Below are 19,044 nucleotides of genomic sequence, written 5' to 3' on the forward strand. Positions count from 1 at the left end.
ACTGAAGATACCTGATGTCAGCGGGCAGCATGTTGCAGAGAATGGGTTGCCACAGCACAACGTGCTCTCTTGCAGGTGCGCTCAGGAATATGGAGCGCTCTGAAGGACTCCAAAGGGCTTCAGGGATTGGGCAGGGGCGTAAGGGTTGAGGTGACCCCCAAGGTAGCCTGGTACAAAATGGCTGCAAAGTGTAGTAGAACCAAGAGCTTCAAGGCTTTGCAGGAATTTAATTATACCGACTGTATCACAAGCAGGATTGAGAATTTTTAAAGGGAGAGTGTGATACAATATGTGGCAGTACATCTGCGTGTTCCCACAATCCCTCAGTGACAGCAAGCCATGTAATGTCCACAATTTTGGCTCACGAGGAGTGTCCTGAATATCAGAAGGCCAGCATGGGTATATATTAAGCCCTGTGTTGGGTTTGGAGGCTCAGCTGTGTGCATCCTTTAAACACATCAAAAGAATATAAATATCAACCTGTTAAACTGAAACCCTGTTTATTACAGAGGCCCTTTATGTTGGGAAACCATGAGCAGAACATGAGCTCTTTCCTGCTGTTGTTACCCAGCTAATGGTATTTAGACCACACAGTTTCTGATCCTGAAAAAAGAAGGTAGCCATCATCGCTAGTAGCCATTCATAGTCTTTCTTGAATATATCTGGTCCCCTTCTGTAGCCATACAAGTGGTCCGCCATCACATGTTGTAGTAGCAAATTCCATAGTTCAGTTATGGGCTGTGTAAAGAATCTGAATTTCCCACTGTGCAGATTCATTGGATGACCCTGGAGTCTAGCGTTATGAGAGAGGAAGAAAACTTCCCCGTCTACCTTCTCAACAGCATGCATTGTTTTATAAACTTCAGTGTCCCCACTCAACTTCTTCCCCCACCCCCAACTAAAAAGCCCCAAGTGTGGTAAACGTTCTTCAGAGAGGAGTTGCTGCAGCCTCCGTGATCCTAGGCAATTCCCGGAGTGAAGATGCCGTTCGAGGGAGCTACTCTGTGACACCTCAGCCTCAAACATTCTGATGTGACTTATGCTGATAACACTGGCCATCGAAACTTAGTTAGTAGTAATTTTGATGTAGTAGTAATTTTGATGTAGTTTTCCAGTATGAGTAAGAGAGTGAATTGCCCCATCCCAGGCATGGGCATTTCACCTTTGTGCTCAAGAACCCAAAAACAGTGGGACAGAACAGCTTCCAAAGGAGAGAAAAGTGTGAAAAGTATTTTCGTGCGCCGTCCACAACTGTTGTGCATGTGCTGTTGCAGAGGGGAGAAAAATGAGACACAGGCCTGGAATGCCATAGGCTGCACCTTTGTGTGCCGTTTTAGTCCCCAATATTTATACGTCTGGGTTGAAAGCAGTCCTGAACACTGAATGAAGTGGTAAATTCCAGAAGAGTCCAGGCTGATCCTGGATGTCTGGCAGCTCTTCAGTGAACTTACTTTACAGTACACATTAACATGTACGCTTAGGAATGTCACAGAGAAAGCGCGATAGAGGGGCCCTGAGCAAGGGCCGGTTCAATGAACTATAAACACTTAACCCTGAAGACTCCAACATGATAGCCATTGGCACCAGGGTGTTCAGATTTATTATATTTTTATTCCTTTTTTTCCTTTCAAGGAACTTAAGGCAACTTACATAATTCTCCTGCTCATAGTCTTATCCTCACAACAAACACCCTGTGAGGTAGATTGGGCTAAGAGTCTGTGACGGACTCAAAGACACCCAGAGAGTTTTATGGCTGAGTGGGGATGAGAAAACAGATTGCCAGAGTCCCAGTTCTGTTCTCTTCCCCACTTCCCCACACTGGCTCTCTAGCCATAGTCTTGGTGCTCACCTGGCTACCTGCCCCTCTTGATGCTTGTTTACTTTCTAAGCTTTTATTGTTTCTTCTAACAGGAAGGTTGCCCTACTACCAATTGAAAGGCTGCCCTTAAGAACCATGATTTTGAGGTTTCAGAATCTGGTTTTGTGTTTTAAATTTCAGCTCCATGCTTTGCCTTGTGCCTATGTTTTGGGACATGTTACTTTCCTTTTAGTCCAACCAGTTTGTTTTCTAGGAAAATAGTATTTAATGACTCACTGAGTTCATCATGGGAGCTGTTTTTATCATGAGCAAGGCATTTGTGGCCGTCATTTCTCAAAATATCAATATACCTGCCAACCCTTCTGAATCAAGATCCCATTTGGGATCAAATTCTGAGTGCTTAATAGGTATCACCTGAAGAAGAATCTTGGCATACAGCTTTGTTTTCTTCTCTGTTTACTATTATTTTTTGCTTGAATGCCTGGTGGACAAGGCCACATTGTGGTAGAATTGTTCTGCATTTATTCAATTTAGTAGTATTAATGGAAAACCATTTCTGCAGCTTTATTCTTTTTTATTGATACATTTTTAGAGATGGTTTTTAACATTCTTGTTTGTTATATAATTTCAAGCCATCTTGAAAATATTGATTATAAGTTGGGGTACAACTTCTTAACAAACCAATAAATAAAAGGGCTGTTAGGTCATGGACAGCTTCAGAAATTTTGATAATATTGCTCCATTAAAGCTGAAGTGCCTGTATAAAATTGAGTCCTTACAGCTTAATATGACTCATGATTGTTCTAAGCTCATAGCTTAAAAGGGCACCCTTTCCCACTTTCCCCACACCTGTTTCTTATTTCTAGCTTTGCAAAAGCCCTAGCTTTGAAAATATTTCATGCACCAACCACATTTTTCTCAACCCTTGCCACAAAATGAATCGGTATAGAAAAAGCTCATACTTACCTATACACACAATTAGCATAAACAGACACTGAACTCCCAATAACACAACTTGCTTAACTCAAGAATGCCCCATTAACCTTGGAAGCACAGTGCACAATCTGAAGGCAGGACTGCAACGGAGAGGTGCTGGTGCAAATAGGCTGTCAGCGTAATTAAAGGAAAATACTCAAAATCAAAAGATGCTAGGTAAGTACATAATCACAGAGCATTAAAAATAATGAAAACGACCTGCAATTACACAAGCATGCACTAATGCCATGCATGGATTCTGGCAGCAAATGAAGGTGCGTCAGTGAAATTACTTTGAAACCAGTAATTGCTGAACTGTGAGTTGATGAGGTTGTCTGAGTTATGCCTCCGGGTTAAACTTTTGCATTTGAATGGCACATTTTCCTTCAGGATAAAGATCTGGTTTCATTAATAATTTCCTTGCATCCCTCAAAAAATCTGCATAGCTTTAACTATACTGTAGAAAACATTAAGAAGATGAAGAGGTGAAGCATGGGCCATGCAGAAAAGTGAGGGCTTAATAGGAGCTGAAGGAGAAGAAATGTGATTTCATTCCTAAAAGGACTTATTTGAAAGTAGGCTCCATTGAAATTGCTGGTGCTGACTTCTGTTCTGAGCATATTTGCTTAAGATTAGGCTGAATATCTACTGAAGGAAAAGAGAATGTTTGCAGGTCTTGTTTAGGGGAAAGATTCAAGATGATTCAATTTATATGTATAATGAGCCTTATACATTTTCCACAAACCCACCTTGATTCCATAGAAAGGATATGTAGAATCTGTCTTTGGGTTCACGACCCCATGGACAGCTCCTCCAGCATCCCTCGGAGTCCACCCAAGCTCACACCCACTGCCTGCAATCTGTCTAGGATGGATAATATGAATCTGAATTTCCCAAAGTTCTTTAAAACTTTGTGGTACATCTACTTTGTATATATGTATATATAGTTAAACTGGCTTGTGGTTGCCTTTAAGGGTACAGCCTTCCTAAGACAGCTGACAGAGATAAAATATAGTAATACAACAGTACAAATTTAATTTAAGACACATAATCATAAAAAGCCACAGTAAACCAGTTTTCAAGACTTTCTTAAAAGATTGCAGTGATGGTTCTGACAAAACCTGAATAGCAGCCCATTCCAGAGGTGTGGGATGACTGTGGAAATGGCCTTCATTCATGTGTTTGCCCACCTAAGTATTCAAGAATTCTTGCAAGAGTAAGGTTTTCCCCACTGTTCATGATGATAACAACAAGATCAGAAACACGAAGAGTTTCTCAAGTGACATGGCTGGAATTAATCTGTCTGTGATGAGGCAACTGGGCCTTGTGTGAACCAGCCACAGGGGGGGCCTTCACTCCTGGCCTCCATAGTCAGCTTCACCTGCCCATTCCCCTCACCCACTCCGTTGGCAGCTCGCCACTCTAGAATGGCCAGCAATGACCTTTCTGTCATCTTGCTCTGACCTATTTCTGTTTTATTTCATTAATTGCTTTGATGTTTTGTTTGGAAAAAAAAGGCAGTTGGGACATAAATACATTTGCATTCTAATCTACTTTTCCCAAGTGGCTGAATAATGTATATCCCATGTTGACTGGAAAAGCTGCTCTCCTCCTCCACCGAGAAATGTTGGCCCAGTGGATAATAGGAGAGGCTTACAGCCAATGTTTGCCTGTTTGCATGTTCCCTTTTGCAATCAATATGTGAACTTGCCCATTCTAGTGCCCTCCAGATACTGGCTGGGTCATGGTGGGGCTTGCCTAACATCTCCAGAGAGCACCTGGTTGGAGAAGGCTGCCTCAATTAATCCAGAAAAATAGGCAACTAAAGCCAGCAGTGTAATCAGTTGGGATCTGTGCACTTAATAGCAAGCCATCTCAGCCCCCCCTAAAAGCAAAGGATTCTGAGTCAGTTCCCCCATGTTTGCCCCGTATTATGTTGTAGTCACCTCCAGATTAGAGTTCAGCTGTTGCGCGCATGTGGTTCTGCTTTTTGAAAACTTTGTTCAAGGTGCTGCATTGCAACACATCGTATTGATTATTTTGATAATGTCCAGGTTTAGACAATCAGAGAAAAACCGCATGGTGGCATCTTTTCCTTGCCCATGTGTGCCAGGTGCATGCCGCAAGATTTGTCTAATGACCCTTGCAGCATATGGGTTGCCTTGTCGTTCAAACCCAGCAAAGTATAGCCAGAGCATTCTTTCATAAGCCAGAGCTTCTCTCATAAGCTGCCTTAAGTGGCTGCCTTAAATGGCTAAAATTTGAAAAGAATTCTGAAGAGTTTTTAAATAACTATATTCATTGTTGGTCTGTTTCTGCAGAGCAGTGGTGCTTAAATTTAAGCCCTAAATGGACTTGGACTTTGTACACAAGAACCCATATCATATAGCAATTAGAGCATTCAGCGGGAACCTGGGAGATCTGGGTTGCAGTCCCTTCTCAGCGATGGAGCTCACTTAGTGACTTTTGAGAAGTGGCTGTCAGCCTAACCTCCCTCATAGGGAGGATGAAGAAAAGGATTCAGCTGCCATGGGTTCCTTACAGGTGAACAGGCAGGATGGAAATGCATTTTAAAAAGAGAACTATTTTAATAGTGCTTTTAATGGTTCAGTTTTAAAATAATATATTTCAAAGGTTTTATGAAATACTTTAAATGCAATACTTTTGCGGGGGAGGGATACATCAAAGGTTATTAGGTTCACATCATCTAAAGGCAACTTGTCTTTGATGGACACACAGATGATGTATTCCCTGCAAATATTTTTGGCCACTGTACTGTATGGCACCATATGCCCCCCTTCACCCTGCTGCTGAGTGCAGCTGCTCACTTTACTAGCGTCGCAATCTTAGGAATCCTTATTTTGGCACACAGCAATCGCATGAGTGGACGTGCTTCTCCAAGTGTACTAGGATTTGGCAGGACAAACACACACACACACCACATGGTCTTGTAGTACTGAGCAGACCTTTACAGTGTGGCCTTATGTTTGACCACTCAGCAGTTGGCCTGCGAGTTTAATGGGGTTTGCTCCTGAGTGGTGGCCAGGAGTTGTCATTGACGGAGGACAATGCTTCACTTGAAGGGCCGCAGGACGATTGACCTGTATTTGAAGGGCCGTGTGGGCCAGGCCTGGTTTGAAGGTAAGGAATCACCAGAACTGTTGCCCACCCGCCTTTAGCACCTGGAAAGCGCAACTGACCGGTGTCAGCCCCACAGGTTACCGGGCCAGCCTGACCTCCCCCCCCCCCGTTGAAGCTGACCCCACATCTCCATAAATATCCATTATCCCTAAACTGGCAGATCCGTCTGTAGCTCGGCACATGCAAACGCTTCACGAGCTCTGTGCAAAGCGCGGCGCTGGCACAGGGGAGCGGGGTGGCCCTTGGCACGCGCCCCCTCCGCGGCAGCTGCACGCGGCTCGCTTCTTCCGCAAACAGGCCCAGCGTGACGCAGTGGAGACTTCCAGGGTGGCAAGGCCAGGGGAGGAGGGGAAAAGGCGCCCGTTCCGCCCCCCAGGCAGGCAGGCAGGCAGGCAGGCAGGCAGGCAGGCGGGCCGGGCCGGGCCGGGCCGGGCCGGGCCGGGCCGCCGCGGCTCGTGCCTGGGCTCGGCGGGCTGGCGCAGCCACAGCAGCGTCCAGGCGGAGAGCAGGGGGCGTGGGGTTTTCGAGGGGGCGGAGCTCCCCTTCCGACGAACAGGAAAGGCGAGGCCAGGCTCCTCCCTTCCTTCCTCGCGCCGCCGCCACCGTCTCCTGCGCCGCCTCGCAGTGCATCTCGCGCCGTCCCGCCGCCGGCTGTGCCCACTCTCGCTCCGTCGCCGCCTCCGCCTCGCCGCCGCCGCCGCCGCCGCGTCCATGGCCAACTACATCCACGTGCCGCCCGGCTCGCCCGAGGTGCCCAAGCTGGACATCGTCGTCAGCGAGGGGGATGCCTCGGACGACGGCGGAGGGCCCTCGGGCTGCCGCCGCGGAGCGCTGCTGCTGCTCAGCCGGCTGAGGCCTGACTGGAAGGCCGACGAGGTGACGCTCAAGGTAAGGGCGAAGGCGCTGGGCCGGCGGAATGAATGGAAGGCGGCGGCGGCGGGGCGAGCGAGGGGGTGGGCGGGGGGGGGAGGACGCGCAGCCATTGTGGCGAGGCAGGCGGGCGAGCGAGGGTGGGAGGGAGGAGCCGCCGCGTCCTCCTTTCTCTCCGCGCTCCCCCTCGGGCTGGGGGGGGGCGGGCAGGCGCGGCCCTGCGCGCGCGGCCCGGGGGGAGCCCCCCAGGCGGCCGTTAGCCGGGGCGGGCGGGGGTCCCCCCTCTTTCTGTCAGTAATAATAGCGACGGCGGGGGAAGGATGAATAAGCGGGAAGGCTCCGCTCTTCCTCCCCCTTCCCAGAAAGCACCTCTTCTGCTCCCCCCGCCAGGAAAGGGGATGCGGCGCTGCGCCTCCATCTGAGCGCGATGCTTGCAAAGTTACGGAGGCGGCGGCGTTTTCCTTTGCGAGGAAGCCGCTTCTCCCCCCCACGCTTCTCCCTCCCTCCCTCCCTCCCTCTTGTGGGGTTGCGCTCTTGGGAAATGGGGACCCCTTTCCTCGCCATTCTCCCTCGAGCCATGCAAAACGCGCATCTCGTAGCCGGAAGGACATGGAAAGTTGGAGGTGTGTTGGTGTGTGGGGCGGGGAGGGGAGGGGGAGGAAGGTTTTGGGCTTGGGGGTGCTCTCCCACGGCTGCTGTTCCCAAAATCAGGCTGTCGGTTTGGGGCAGAAGTGGAGGTATCACGCACAGAGTCTTCCCATAAAGCGAGGGAACAAATTTCTTTGTCTGCTGGTTCAAAGGGAAGCTAGTGTTAGAGTGCTCAGAAGAGAGATTACCATCTTTCTGATTTCCTCTAGTAACTTGTCCTTTGAGGAACTGTTTCAGCTTGATAGTAATAAAGATGTAGGTTGCTGAGTGAAAGGAATATAGTTCCCCTTTCATTCTTTTGTCTGAAAAATATTATTGGCCCTTGAAGCAGTATGAGAATTTGAACACCTGGTCATTTACCTTTGCCCCAGGGAAGGCTGTGTGGTTGGAAGAAGCTGTTGGGCAGATACAGTCCATAGGGAGTAAAGATGAATCCTACTCTGGCACAGTCTGAATGGTTGTGCAAATAGATTTTTTTTTTCTCTTTCAGGCAGCCTCATACTTCAAAATGGGTATTTACCTACTTTTAAAGAGATTATTCTGTATTGGAGCTCTAAACATGAAACTTCACATATGTTCTATTTCGTAGGAGAATAATGAGCTGAAAGATCTGGTTGCCAATTAAATGGTCATATTTTAAGCTTTATTGATTCGTTGCTTGTGTACAATTGCTTTACTGTAAAGGCTGGAGGAAAGGTGCACCAAATATAGCTAACACGAAACACTGTACAGCATGTATTTTCTTTACATTGGCCAGATAACTTTTTGAAATGCTTTCTTGCTGAGCTGTTTTACGGAAACTCATTTACAGTCCCCCACTTTCTCCCCTTCTTGATAAGGTAGGCCATAAATGTGAGCAAACATCGGACAGTAAGAGGTTTGGGCACATTAGTTGATACTAATATTGAAACATCTGGTTTCCCTACAAGCAACTTTTCTTTTGTTTATTTCATCATTTCAATATTTAAATAGCATTTTTGTCTGCTTTAGGCAACCATGGTCTAACATACTTTTATTCTCCCAAGTTGCCAAAATTATTGTGTTTTTCCTCTGGGGTGGTGACATTATATGATTAATTTTATTTAAGAGCGTTTTAAGCTGCCTTGTAAAATACAAATTTGCTCCCAGTGACGTGGGGGAAATAATAAAATTCGTAAAAACCCTTATCAGCATGAAAAGATAAAAAGCAAATAATAACAAGCAGCACAGAAGCAATTGTTTCATTTTTAGTCAGCCATTATACCATACATCTAAAAACAGTCATAGGAACAACATAATAAAATTTTTAAGGTTGCACTCATACTTAAAAACAGTCTGAACATTTTCACATCTTGCAGAAAAGAATCTGAATACAGACTAAGTGTATCTCTTGAACAAGAGCAGATATCCAGTTATGCTTGTAGATGTTTGTGTTTCTAGCTACATAGCAAGGATATCCTAGGAACTTCGTGATCTGCCTTAGTGTGTGTTTGTTTTGCTGTTCACTATTTGACAGTATTCTTAGATGTGTCCAACTTAACCTTCCAGTACTCATGGAAATTTTTCAGAACAGAAATTACAGAACCTATTTGAGCTTAATGGTTAACATGAAATAATCTTGTTAACATAATACTGATCTGTAACCATTGCTGTAGAATTCTATCTGAGGTGAGCATTATTATTACTTTAATCTTACGGTTTTATTCAAAATAATAAATTAGTTTTGGTGTGGGTTTTGAAGCTATTTCCACAGATACATGATTCAAGTATAATTTTCCAGAAAAAATGGGTTCATCTTGTTCCAAGTAACATACTTAATAGAGCTCATAAAAGGTTACAGTTGAATAATTCTGCTTTCTTATTTAGGCAACACATCATTTTAGGCTGCTCTGAAGATTGATTTCAGAGCAAGGGTAGGTGGCATGTACCCTTCTGACTTCCAATATGCCCCCCTCCCAATTTGGTGGCATAGCAGTAGCACCAGCCAATAAAAAGGTGCCAAACTACAATAGAAACTTAAAAGGGACACATTTGGCTGGAAAATAAGCTTGAGTTCTGCCTTTTCAGCTTCTATCATGGTTTGCTGCTGGTGCAGTGGCAGTAACTGGAATGTGCCCTGTGAGTAGTCCCCAGATCACCAAAATTGGCCACATCTGGTTTAGAGAATACCTCACAGGGAATGAAGGAATTGCACTCAGAGTGGTAGTTTAGACCACATGATTAGAACATACTAGACTCCATGCTTGGTCCTCTCCTTTCACACAAAGGTTATTTCTTCTTTTGGCCCCTTAACTTGTTGCCATGAAATCTAAATCAACCAAAGTATGTTTGGTGTGCTGTCCTGTAGTTCCAAGTGGGTTTTTATACCACAAATAAGAATTGAAGTAATACCTTGTCAGATGTCACTCTAGGTTGTGATTAGTGGGAACTTAAAACTGGAGGTGGATGTCAGCATGGGAGAACAGGGAGGGAGACAGAGCAAACCAGGGTTGGGCTAGGAGTGCGTGCAACCGTCCATGCGGTCTGAGTCCTCAAAAGCAGGATTTGAAGTATTGTCTGAAATTGAGCCCTAGTGAAATGAACATGTTGATCCGCTTTTTGTAATTCAGGCAGTTCTCATGTACAGACAAAAAGTACTGAAAATGAGAGTAAACCCAATTGCTAAGGGGCAGAGCTGCTCTGTAAGACATCATAAACAGGAGTAGAGGGTTGGTCTTGCTGAATTAACAATTCAGTTACAAACAGGAACACCCCGTGTCTGTCAGTTCTGTTAGGCCACATGAGCTCTGTAATTCAGTAGGCTGTAAATTCATACAGTGACTGGTTTTCCAGAGAAATCAAGCCCGTATTTTTTTGTTTCAGACACTTGCTCCTAAAATAGGTAATTTTCCATCTGGTGCTGTTATGCAATATAAAATCATATTACTGAACAGGTGGTACTCATTCACACTTTCAAACAATTTATAAATGTGCCTGCTTGGGTGTCTAATTTGAAATGGCTGCATCTCCACTCCACTTTTACAAGCAGAAGTAGTCAGCTCGGGCACTAATGAATTGCTTGCTTGTTTTGTTTTGCACACATTGCTATTTCAGAGAGATTGCCTTTCTTCTTCAATACGCAGGCTGCGAAGAGACTCCTAGAGAATATTTTATATTCCTTTGTACTTCAAGAAGGATAATGGTTTCCTGTGAGAAGGGTATTTATGTTAACAAGGTTATTCTGAAATCTGGAACCAACTGCCCTTTCTCTTGTTTCTCCTAGAAATTTGAAGCTTACTGCCAGATAAGTATAAATGTTTCCACAGTAGGGTGGCTGTTTCACTGGTTTGAGCTGTCACCTGTTGGAAGAACATGTCCAGTGGTCATAGATGATTAGCACAACCAGCAAAACAAAAAACAAGAGTAGGATAATCTGAGTAGTGCATGATATGTAAGCTCTCGTGCAGTTGGATTATGGTTTTAAGTAATAATGTCCAGCTGGGTGTAATAGGTTATATGGTTACATAGCTGGTTTTAAGCCGCACTCCTGTGTAATAGCTGAGCACTGACAAACTGACAGATTGTTCCATGATGGAGAAAACTCTGCAGCTGCTCAACTGAAAGAGATTTGAAGCATATCTCACAAAAAAGGCTTGTGTTGGCCAGGAGATCCCAATCTTTATTTGGCCTTTATGCGCATCTGGAGCAATGAGAGCTATTGTAGCCATCTCTGCTGCAAAATGGTTGCTCTTGGGTGTGAATAATTTCTGCAACACATTTCACAGATGGCAAACTACTGGGGTTAAGAGACGAGTATCTTGCAGGAATCTGAGTACCAGGAAAAATTGAGGCCTGAACACAAAACAGCCCCCTTTGAGTCCACAGCTTTCTACACTGGCAGAAAACCCATTTCACAGAACAAAAGTAGATTGATTTCTCCAAATAACAAATTCCTTAAAACTTACCTTCTTCCCTTTAACACAATTTCGCAAACTCCCAACTCCTAATTTCTGTTCAACTAATTTGTAATCCCCCCCTTCCTGTATTTTCTTCTCTCCCCGCAAATCATCATCTGTACTTTTCTCTGCCATGATCACCTCCAAAATACTCTGGGTCACCTGAACTCTTCTTGTGTTCCATGCATGACTTTTTAGGGCACAAAGCAGTGTACAAAGATGATAGAAATACACTGCATTGATGTAATCCTTCGAGGAAATGTCTGGTTGCTTGTGTGTAGTGAGGGGCATATTGCATCGGTGCAAGTGGGTGCAAGTGTGATGATGATGAGAGAGGAGTGTGGGAAAGCTGGTGTGTTGAAGGCCATGCTAAAGCAGTTCAGCTTTGGCCTCGTCCACACCAACTGGGGTAGGGTCTTACTGAACATTACCCTATTTTATCATTAGCAGCTAGAAGGAAAGATATTTTATCATTAGCAGGATGAATGTGCTGGGTAGTATCAGGAGAAAAATGATGGTGGGTTGTAACCCATCTCTGCCTTCAGGAGAGTGCCATGTTAAATGGAAAGTATAAAAGCCATGTCAAGCTCTGATAATACGAATGCAGAAGTAAAAGATATGAGTGCACTCTAACGTAGTGGTTTTTATCATTTTAGTAAGCCATGTCTTTATGCTGCAGAATTTTAGGGTATGGGAGTTGTTATGTGAAAATGCAGGAAGCTAGCTGAAGGTTTAATATAGTACCCCCATTATAGAAATAATCTTTTTGTACTTGACAGTAAGTACTTATACGACAGCTTCAAATTTCATCTAGCCTGCATACCTATCTCAGGTTGGGATTTGTGTTAAGCTTTGCTAATACTTTCAGCACTTGACACTTAAAAAACATTTTTCATTATTGAATTCCTGCATTGCTTGTAATTATAGGCTTTCATACTTATTTGAAATTGCTGACCTTTGCTGGTGTTTCTAAGGTTGCTATTCTGTACAGGTTTGCCAAAAGTCAAACAAATGGGATACCTGTGATGAACATACTTTGTTACGCCCAGTCTATTCCAGTATCTGTAACAATAAAGAAGATGTGGGCCATTGCTATAGTGCGAAGACATATGCACAGTATGCAGACTTGGCCTTGAGATCCCCAGGTGTGTGAACATCAAGGCTAGTTGAATCCTGCTGTAATATACATTGTCCTTGGGGCAGATTCCCCTGACCAGTACATAACTTTGCTTTCTATACAGCTCAAAGTCAGGAGAGATTAATAGCCTTCTCCCTGCTGTGGGGTAGCCCCTCTTTCAGAGGAATGGAGTGGGCAAATCCCTCCAGCAGGGGGCTATAGGTATGCACCCTGTCAAAGGTCATATAGAAAAATGTTAAGATGGCTTTACTGATTTGAACACATAGTTGAATCCTAATAGCTATGTAAGTTTGCTTGAAGGTTCCCCTATATCAATTTAAGTATAGAGTCTGTATATTAATAATTTGTTGAGTGACAGATGTCTTGTAAATAGATTAGATTCTTCTGGTCATGTGGCAAGGGGCAGTTATGCTATCATTGCCACAGGAAACTGCTGCAAGGCATGGAAACAAGTCTCCACTACATGAGGCTTGTGAGGACCAGTGCTAGATATTTTAATCTTTTTCATGCCTGAAAAAGTCCCCCTTTTAATTTCAGTATTAAAGTGTTTGGACAAAAATGAAATAGAAGACAGGTGAGAGAGGTCCTTATCTCTAACCATCTTTTCATTTGTTGCTTAATAGTCGTGAAGAACTCACAGCTAATGGTCCTGGTTAAAATACCAATAAGCTGAATTCTTTTTTATTAAAATATGTATAATAGGATAGCTGCAGCTTTCCATAATAGTCTTCCTCAATGCTGTTGTTTCAAAACTAGTACAGCAGGAGATTGCATCCCAATACAAACAGGTCGTATTTCTACATGATTTGCCAGTTTTATTGAATATTGATGGAATAGATCAGTGGTGACGATAAGATTGAGCACAGTTATTCAAGTGAAAGAATAGAATTGGATATTTAGGGCACACTCTTGTACATGCTTAAGCAGAAATGATTCCCACAACTTCACCATTCTTCAGCCAGCTGTGTTGCCTTGGGATATCCAGAGTTATCAGATTTATTTTTATCTAAACATGTATAGGATTGTGCCCTTAATCCCTTGCCTTTTCATGGTTAATTGACATAGAGAATTAGATCTAGGTAGTGGGACCACCGTTGTATTTGGCAGGGAAGAGCCTCCTTGCTTGTATACAAGGAAGAGACCTGAATTCTTTGGAGAAACATGAATTATAGCTATAACATGAGCCATAATGCTTTCTTTGAGGAATGTAGGTCTATTTCAACTCTGCCCAATGCTGTCATTACAAAAATACAGTCTGATACAGAAACGTAAGACAATTCTAACAGCTAGTGACATCTGCACAAATAAGAATTCAAATACCACTTGGCTCTAGTGTGACCTTTATAGAATTTGCCCATTTGCACATCTGGCAATTTTGTGCAAATCACAGTCTTAGAGAAGCAAACCCCCCCCCCCCCTTTCTCTCATCCAATGGGAAGTTGGCAGGAATTCTGTCACACTCAAATGAGCCAGGTTTCCCTGTGCTGATAGATCCCTATCAGCACTGATCATGAACTAAAATTTGAGAAGCTGTTATAAGTAGCGTATAAATGGCTATAATCCTGTGGCATGGAATAGTGTCTGGCACATTTCAAATCAGAGATCCTGCCCTACATTGCTTTTTCAGTGAGGCAGCAAAACTGAGAACCAGTTAGGTATTTTTGTGGGAGAGGAGGAAGAAAATAAAGCCCCCTTTTCCCTTTCTGATTTAAATATATAATAGTTTCTGTGCTTTATCAAATTATGGTTATTAATGGAGTGGCTGAGAAATCCTACTTCTAGAGTAATATAATTTTGTAATGAACTGACATGGATCTGAAATAGCCTTTTTGTTGTTGTTGGGTTCACTTCTCAAATACAGAATGTAGATGGTTTGGCAGCCAGATTTGAGGAAGTGTGACTTGATGGTTCATTGAATTACTACTTTCCCCCCACTCTCTTCCCCACTCTTTTGTTTCTTTATCTCTCAGACATTAATTTTTTAGAAGGCATGTGTTACTTCTTGCCAACTATTTATTGAAGTTTTAGTACTATATTTGATTTAATGAAATCAATAAAATATACCAGTGTGAAGTACCACAGCAGCCTCTGCTGTCTAAAATATGTAAGTGCAGGAAATAATAGAATAGATGGTATAAACATTGAATTCTTGGCAGCTATTTATTGTTCTAGGTGTTACAAATACCAGGGAATGAGTGAGGAAACAAAGTCCAAAGGTTAGGCCAATTGTTGTAGCCAAAGTCTGCAGCTTGGACTTGGTCTAAAGATGAAGATTGAGGACTGAATGAAATAGTCACTGGAAGCTGCATGTATCAGATTATGCCTAGCATTTCTGGGATTTAAAAAAGTGCCTGCGCTTACTGCTCAAAACATAAAGGTCAGTTGTAATTGAGATATTTTTCTTGCCTTGGATAAAAACAGAGGTTCTTGTTTTGGCAGACAGCAAAGAAAAACACATCTAATTCAGAAAAAACATGAATATCTTTATATGTTAAAAAACATAAAATTTGAGTTGTGTAAGAAATAAGTTGATGCAAAATAGTATAACACTACTTAATGACTGGAGGGAATGGGATCCTGAAAAATGTACAAACCCTTCTTAGATGGGAACAAAATCATCTTTCTCCAGTGATAGGTCTTCCCTTGAACAATTAAATACACTGTCTTCCAAGGAACATAAAGAATATCGATGGTCCATGAGAGAACCCCTGTTGTTACATCCTGTTAAGCCATCTCTGACTTATGGCAACCCTCCGAAATTGCCTATTATTGAGAGCCTGCTCAGCTCTTGTAAACTCAAGGCTTGAAGACTAAGCCAAGGTGTATAAAATATTTCACAATTTCAATTTCTTCACTGTTGGGCCTAAAGTGGTATAATTCTTTTGTAGTCATGATTCTCATTTTTGTAATGTTCAGGTGCAATCCTACTTTTGTAGTTTCTTGAACTATCATTTCAGTTCATCGCTACTTCCTGCAAGTAATACAGTATCTGTTGCATACCCTAGAAGTATTGATGGATCTTCTACCAATTTTCACTCCCTTCTCTGATACAGCTTTACTTGTAATGTTTCTGTGAACACACTGAATAAATAGAAAGATAAAATGCACCCTTGTCTGATACCTTTACCTGTAGGAAACCATTCTTCTTCTTCTTTTTTTACATCATCTGTCTTAACAGTAGCATTTAATCCACAATAAAGGTTATGAATGAGGACAGTGAAGTGCGATGCACACCCATTTCTTTCAGGACCATTCATAGCTTCCTGTGATCCATGCAGTCAAAGGCTGTGCTGTGGGTTATGGCGCATACATAGATTTTCATTTGAAATTCTTTTGGTGCACTTCAAAAAGCCTTGACCTGTGGACTGTGAGGGAATTGCAAACATCTTGCTCTCTGCTATTTTTTTTTCTGCCTGAAAAGTTGATTTTGGGAATTCAGTCTGGGAGATTGCTGCTCCATCCATGGATGTTAGCTTACTGCAGGATTCATCATGCTGGGTTATGTTATAAATTTAAGACACTTGTATGTCCCCTATTATGCCACAGCACCTCTGGACAGCTCAGAATCATAAGATATAAACACAATAAAAAAACTAATTACAACAATTAAAAAATACAGTACTAATAAAATACAGATAAAAATACAAAACAAAGGTTTAGTGGCATCAACTAATTAAAATATTTTTTGAAAAGGAAGGTCTTTGCCTGGCACCAAAAAGTATAAGGAAGGTGCCAGGTGAATCTCCTTGGGGAAAGCATTCCAAATATGGGGAGCAGCTGCAGTAAAGGTCCTCTTCCTAGCAGCCATTTATTTCAGTGTGTAACCACTGAAATAGAAAATCTGGCTGGGCATTTGGAGTGAGGTATGATTAGTATGGTGATGGCGTACCCAGCTCTGTTGCTTTTTATCTGACATAAATGAGGCTGTATGTCCAAGGGTGTTTGCTAGTTTGGTGGAATATAAATGTAATACATAGGTATCAGAATTTGGTAGGGGCAGTAATCCTCAGTCCAGATAAAACTGAGGTAATTTTGGTTTGTATTTTTTCTCACCAGCTAAAAGCTATTCGATATATTTGGGTGTGTTTGATCATCTAATGGACTTTCCTTAACTGAATATTATTGCTGTTACTGGTACTTGCAGAAGTAATTTTTTTTTTAATTTTATTTAGAAAGCTGCTATGCCGCCCCATTCGCCGAAGCCTCGGGGTGGCTCACAACAATAAATAATAACAATATAAAAACAATATAATTGGAGATGTCCTGGCCAAAGATGTAAAATAAATAATATTAGCAATTAAAATGACATTTAAATAAAAAGGTCTTCGCCTGGCTCCGAAAAACAAATGACGGCAGTGCCAGGTGGACCTCTCTGGGGAGCGCATTCCATAGATTGGGCACCACTGCAGAGAAAGCCCTCCTCCGGGTACTTACCCTTCTAATATCCTTCACGGAGGTTCCTGGAGAAGGGCCTCTCCCGCTGATCTCAAGGGGCGGGCGGGCACATATGGACGTAAGCGCTCCTTTCAGTAACCAGGACCCAAGCCATTAAGGGGTTTATAGGTCATAACCAACACCTTGAATTGGGCCCAGACTTCAGTGGGGAGCCAGTGAAGCTGACGGAGAACTGGAGTCATGTGAACATAATGCCCAGTCCCCGTCAGCAGCTTGGCAGCTCTATTTTGAACCAATTGAAGTATCCGGACCGTCTTCAAGGGCAGCCCCACGTAGAGTGCATTACAGAAGTCAAGTCGGGAAGTCACCAACGCGTGTATCACTGTCATCAGGCAGTCGTTCTCCAGGTAGGGACGCGGCTGATGGACCAGCTGAAGCTGAAAGAAAGCACTCCTTGCCACCACTGTCACCTGAGCTTCCAGTGAAAGCTCTGGGTCGAGGAGCACTCCCAAGCTGCAGACCTTGTCCCTAAGAGGGAGTGCAACCCCATTCAGGACTAGGTCAAGGTCCCCTTCCCTGAAGCCCGATCCGCCAACCAACAGGACCTCCGTCTCCCTATATTGTACTGGACTTTATGAAGAGAGGTTGGATCCAAATAAGCCTTCTATTCATAGACTCCTCAGTCCAGCAGGGTCCCATTTGCAGTAGCAGCGGAAGGCAGTTTTCATTTGTTGTTCCCTGTCCCCTCCAACATCAGCTTTAATTACTTGGAGAGTTCTCTCAAATAGCAGTGATAGTGTTATAAGAGGCTGCAGTGGAGAAGAGGAAACAAGCTGCTGCCTCCTTCCCCACCCATCTTGTCCAACTACGGAATCTGCTGTTGGGCTGAAGGGCCTTGAGCTAACAGAAGGACTAACAGAAGCAAGGATACCTCTATTTCCAACCCATTCATTTAGTTATTACCAACTGCCTTCAGTACTTGAACTGATAGAAGTATTAATATATGAATACTTCAAACTAGAAATCTGCATTACTTTCTCTTTACAGGTATTTACAGATGGGATCACCAATAAGCTTATTGGCTGTTACGTGGGGGAAGAGATGGATGATGTTGTCCTTGTCAGAATTTATGGAAATAAAACTGAATTGTTAGTCGATCGAGAAGAAGAAGTGAAGAGTTTCCGTGTGCTGCAGGCCCATGGCTGTGCACCACAGCTTTACTGTACCTTCAGTAATGGTCTGTGCTATGAGTTCATGCAAGGAGAAGCACTGGATCCGGAACATGTTTGCAATCCAGAGATATTTCGGTAAGTCTGAAATGCTTATGTCCTCTAAGGAGCTCATGTGTACTGGTAACTACATGACTGTGCTGTGCTTTGTAAATTGCAAAAAAATTGCAACCCATTCATTCCTCTTGTCTCCCTTGAATGAAATACTGGCTAATGCCCTGGACATATCTTCCCCTTTTTAATATCATAACTTCCTTTTCTTTGGCATTACTTTGTTATTCCAGTATACAAATTCTGCTGCATTTCTCTCTCTTCAGAACATTTGACACCCTTTTCAACTTTCTCTGCTAGTTTAACATTACCTCTGCCTTTGGCACAATTGCGCTGGCCTTGTCTTGAAAGCTCTGCATGGACATTCCCATCCCAGCCAAATCAGTCTTCCAGCATTCTTGCTCCTCTATCTTGATCATCACTGGGGACCCAAAGCTCTCCTGACTCTATTAATAAACAATTCTGAGAGTGGTTCTGAAAACCGTTCTGAGAGTATTTGCTAGAGAAAAACCTGTTAAAAACTTCCCCTCCCATGTGCTTGGAACTTGCCCGGAGTATCTGTGGTGCCACCACCCTTTTTTCAAAAGTGACATAAGATACATTAAAGTCTGCATGGACAACAATAACATCTTCTGATGTTTCATGCTGCAGTGCAGTTGAGCCCATCTTACTTTGTGGGTTATGCAGGTGTTCAGCAGTGTTACAGCTTTTCACACTGTTTTGGGAGAAATTTATCTTTCAATGATAGTAGCTTCCATGGTGCTACTGTATTACTAATGGCAGTGGATTCTACAGCTTTCACTTGTCTGGCATGAATCTTCCCCCATTCGCTTCATTCAGTGGCTCCAGTTATGAATAGGAAAA

At 43.2% G+C, this 19,044-nt stretch overlaps 1 protein-coding gene across 2 annotated transcripts in view; it reads left to right on the forward strand.

Annotated features, from left to right (window-relative positions):
* Window positions 1–6,530: 6,530 nt before the first annotated feature.
* ETNK1 (ethanolamine kinase 1) overlaps window positions 6,531–19,044 on the forward strand; it is a 29,602-nt gene continuing 17,088 nt past the window's right edge. Inside the window, exons 1-3 of one of the 2 annotated variants that reach the window (XM_044452141.1) lie at window positions 6,715–6,823; window positions 7,944–7,965; window positions 17,948–18,207. In XM_044452141.1, the coding sequence (XP_044308076.1) occupies window positions 18,002–18,207 (206 nt within the window). In that variant the 5' untranslated portion in view covers window positions 6,715–6,823; window positions 7,944–7,965; window positions 17,948–18,001. Of the gene's footprint in view, window positions 6,824–7,943; window positions 7,966–17,947; window positions 18,208–19,044 lie in introns of both variants that reach the window. The other variant, XM_044452140.1, reaches the window with a different exon arrangement.

This window comes from Varanus komodoensis, unplaced genomic scaffold (assembly GCF_004798865.1).
Source record: "Varanus komodoensis strain SLA01 unplaced genomic scaffold, ASM479886v1 scaffold70, whole genome shotgun sequence".
NCBI lineage: Eukaryota > Metazoa > Chordata > Lepidosauria > Squamata > Varanidae > Varanus > Varanus komodoensis.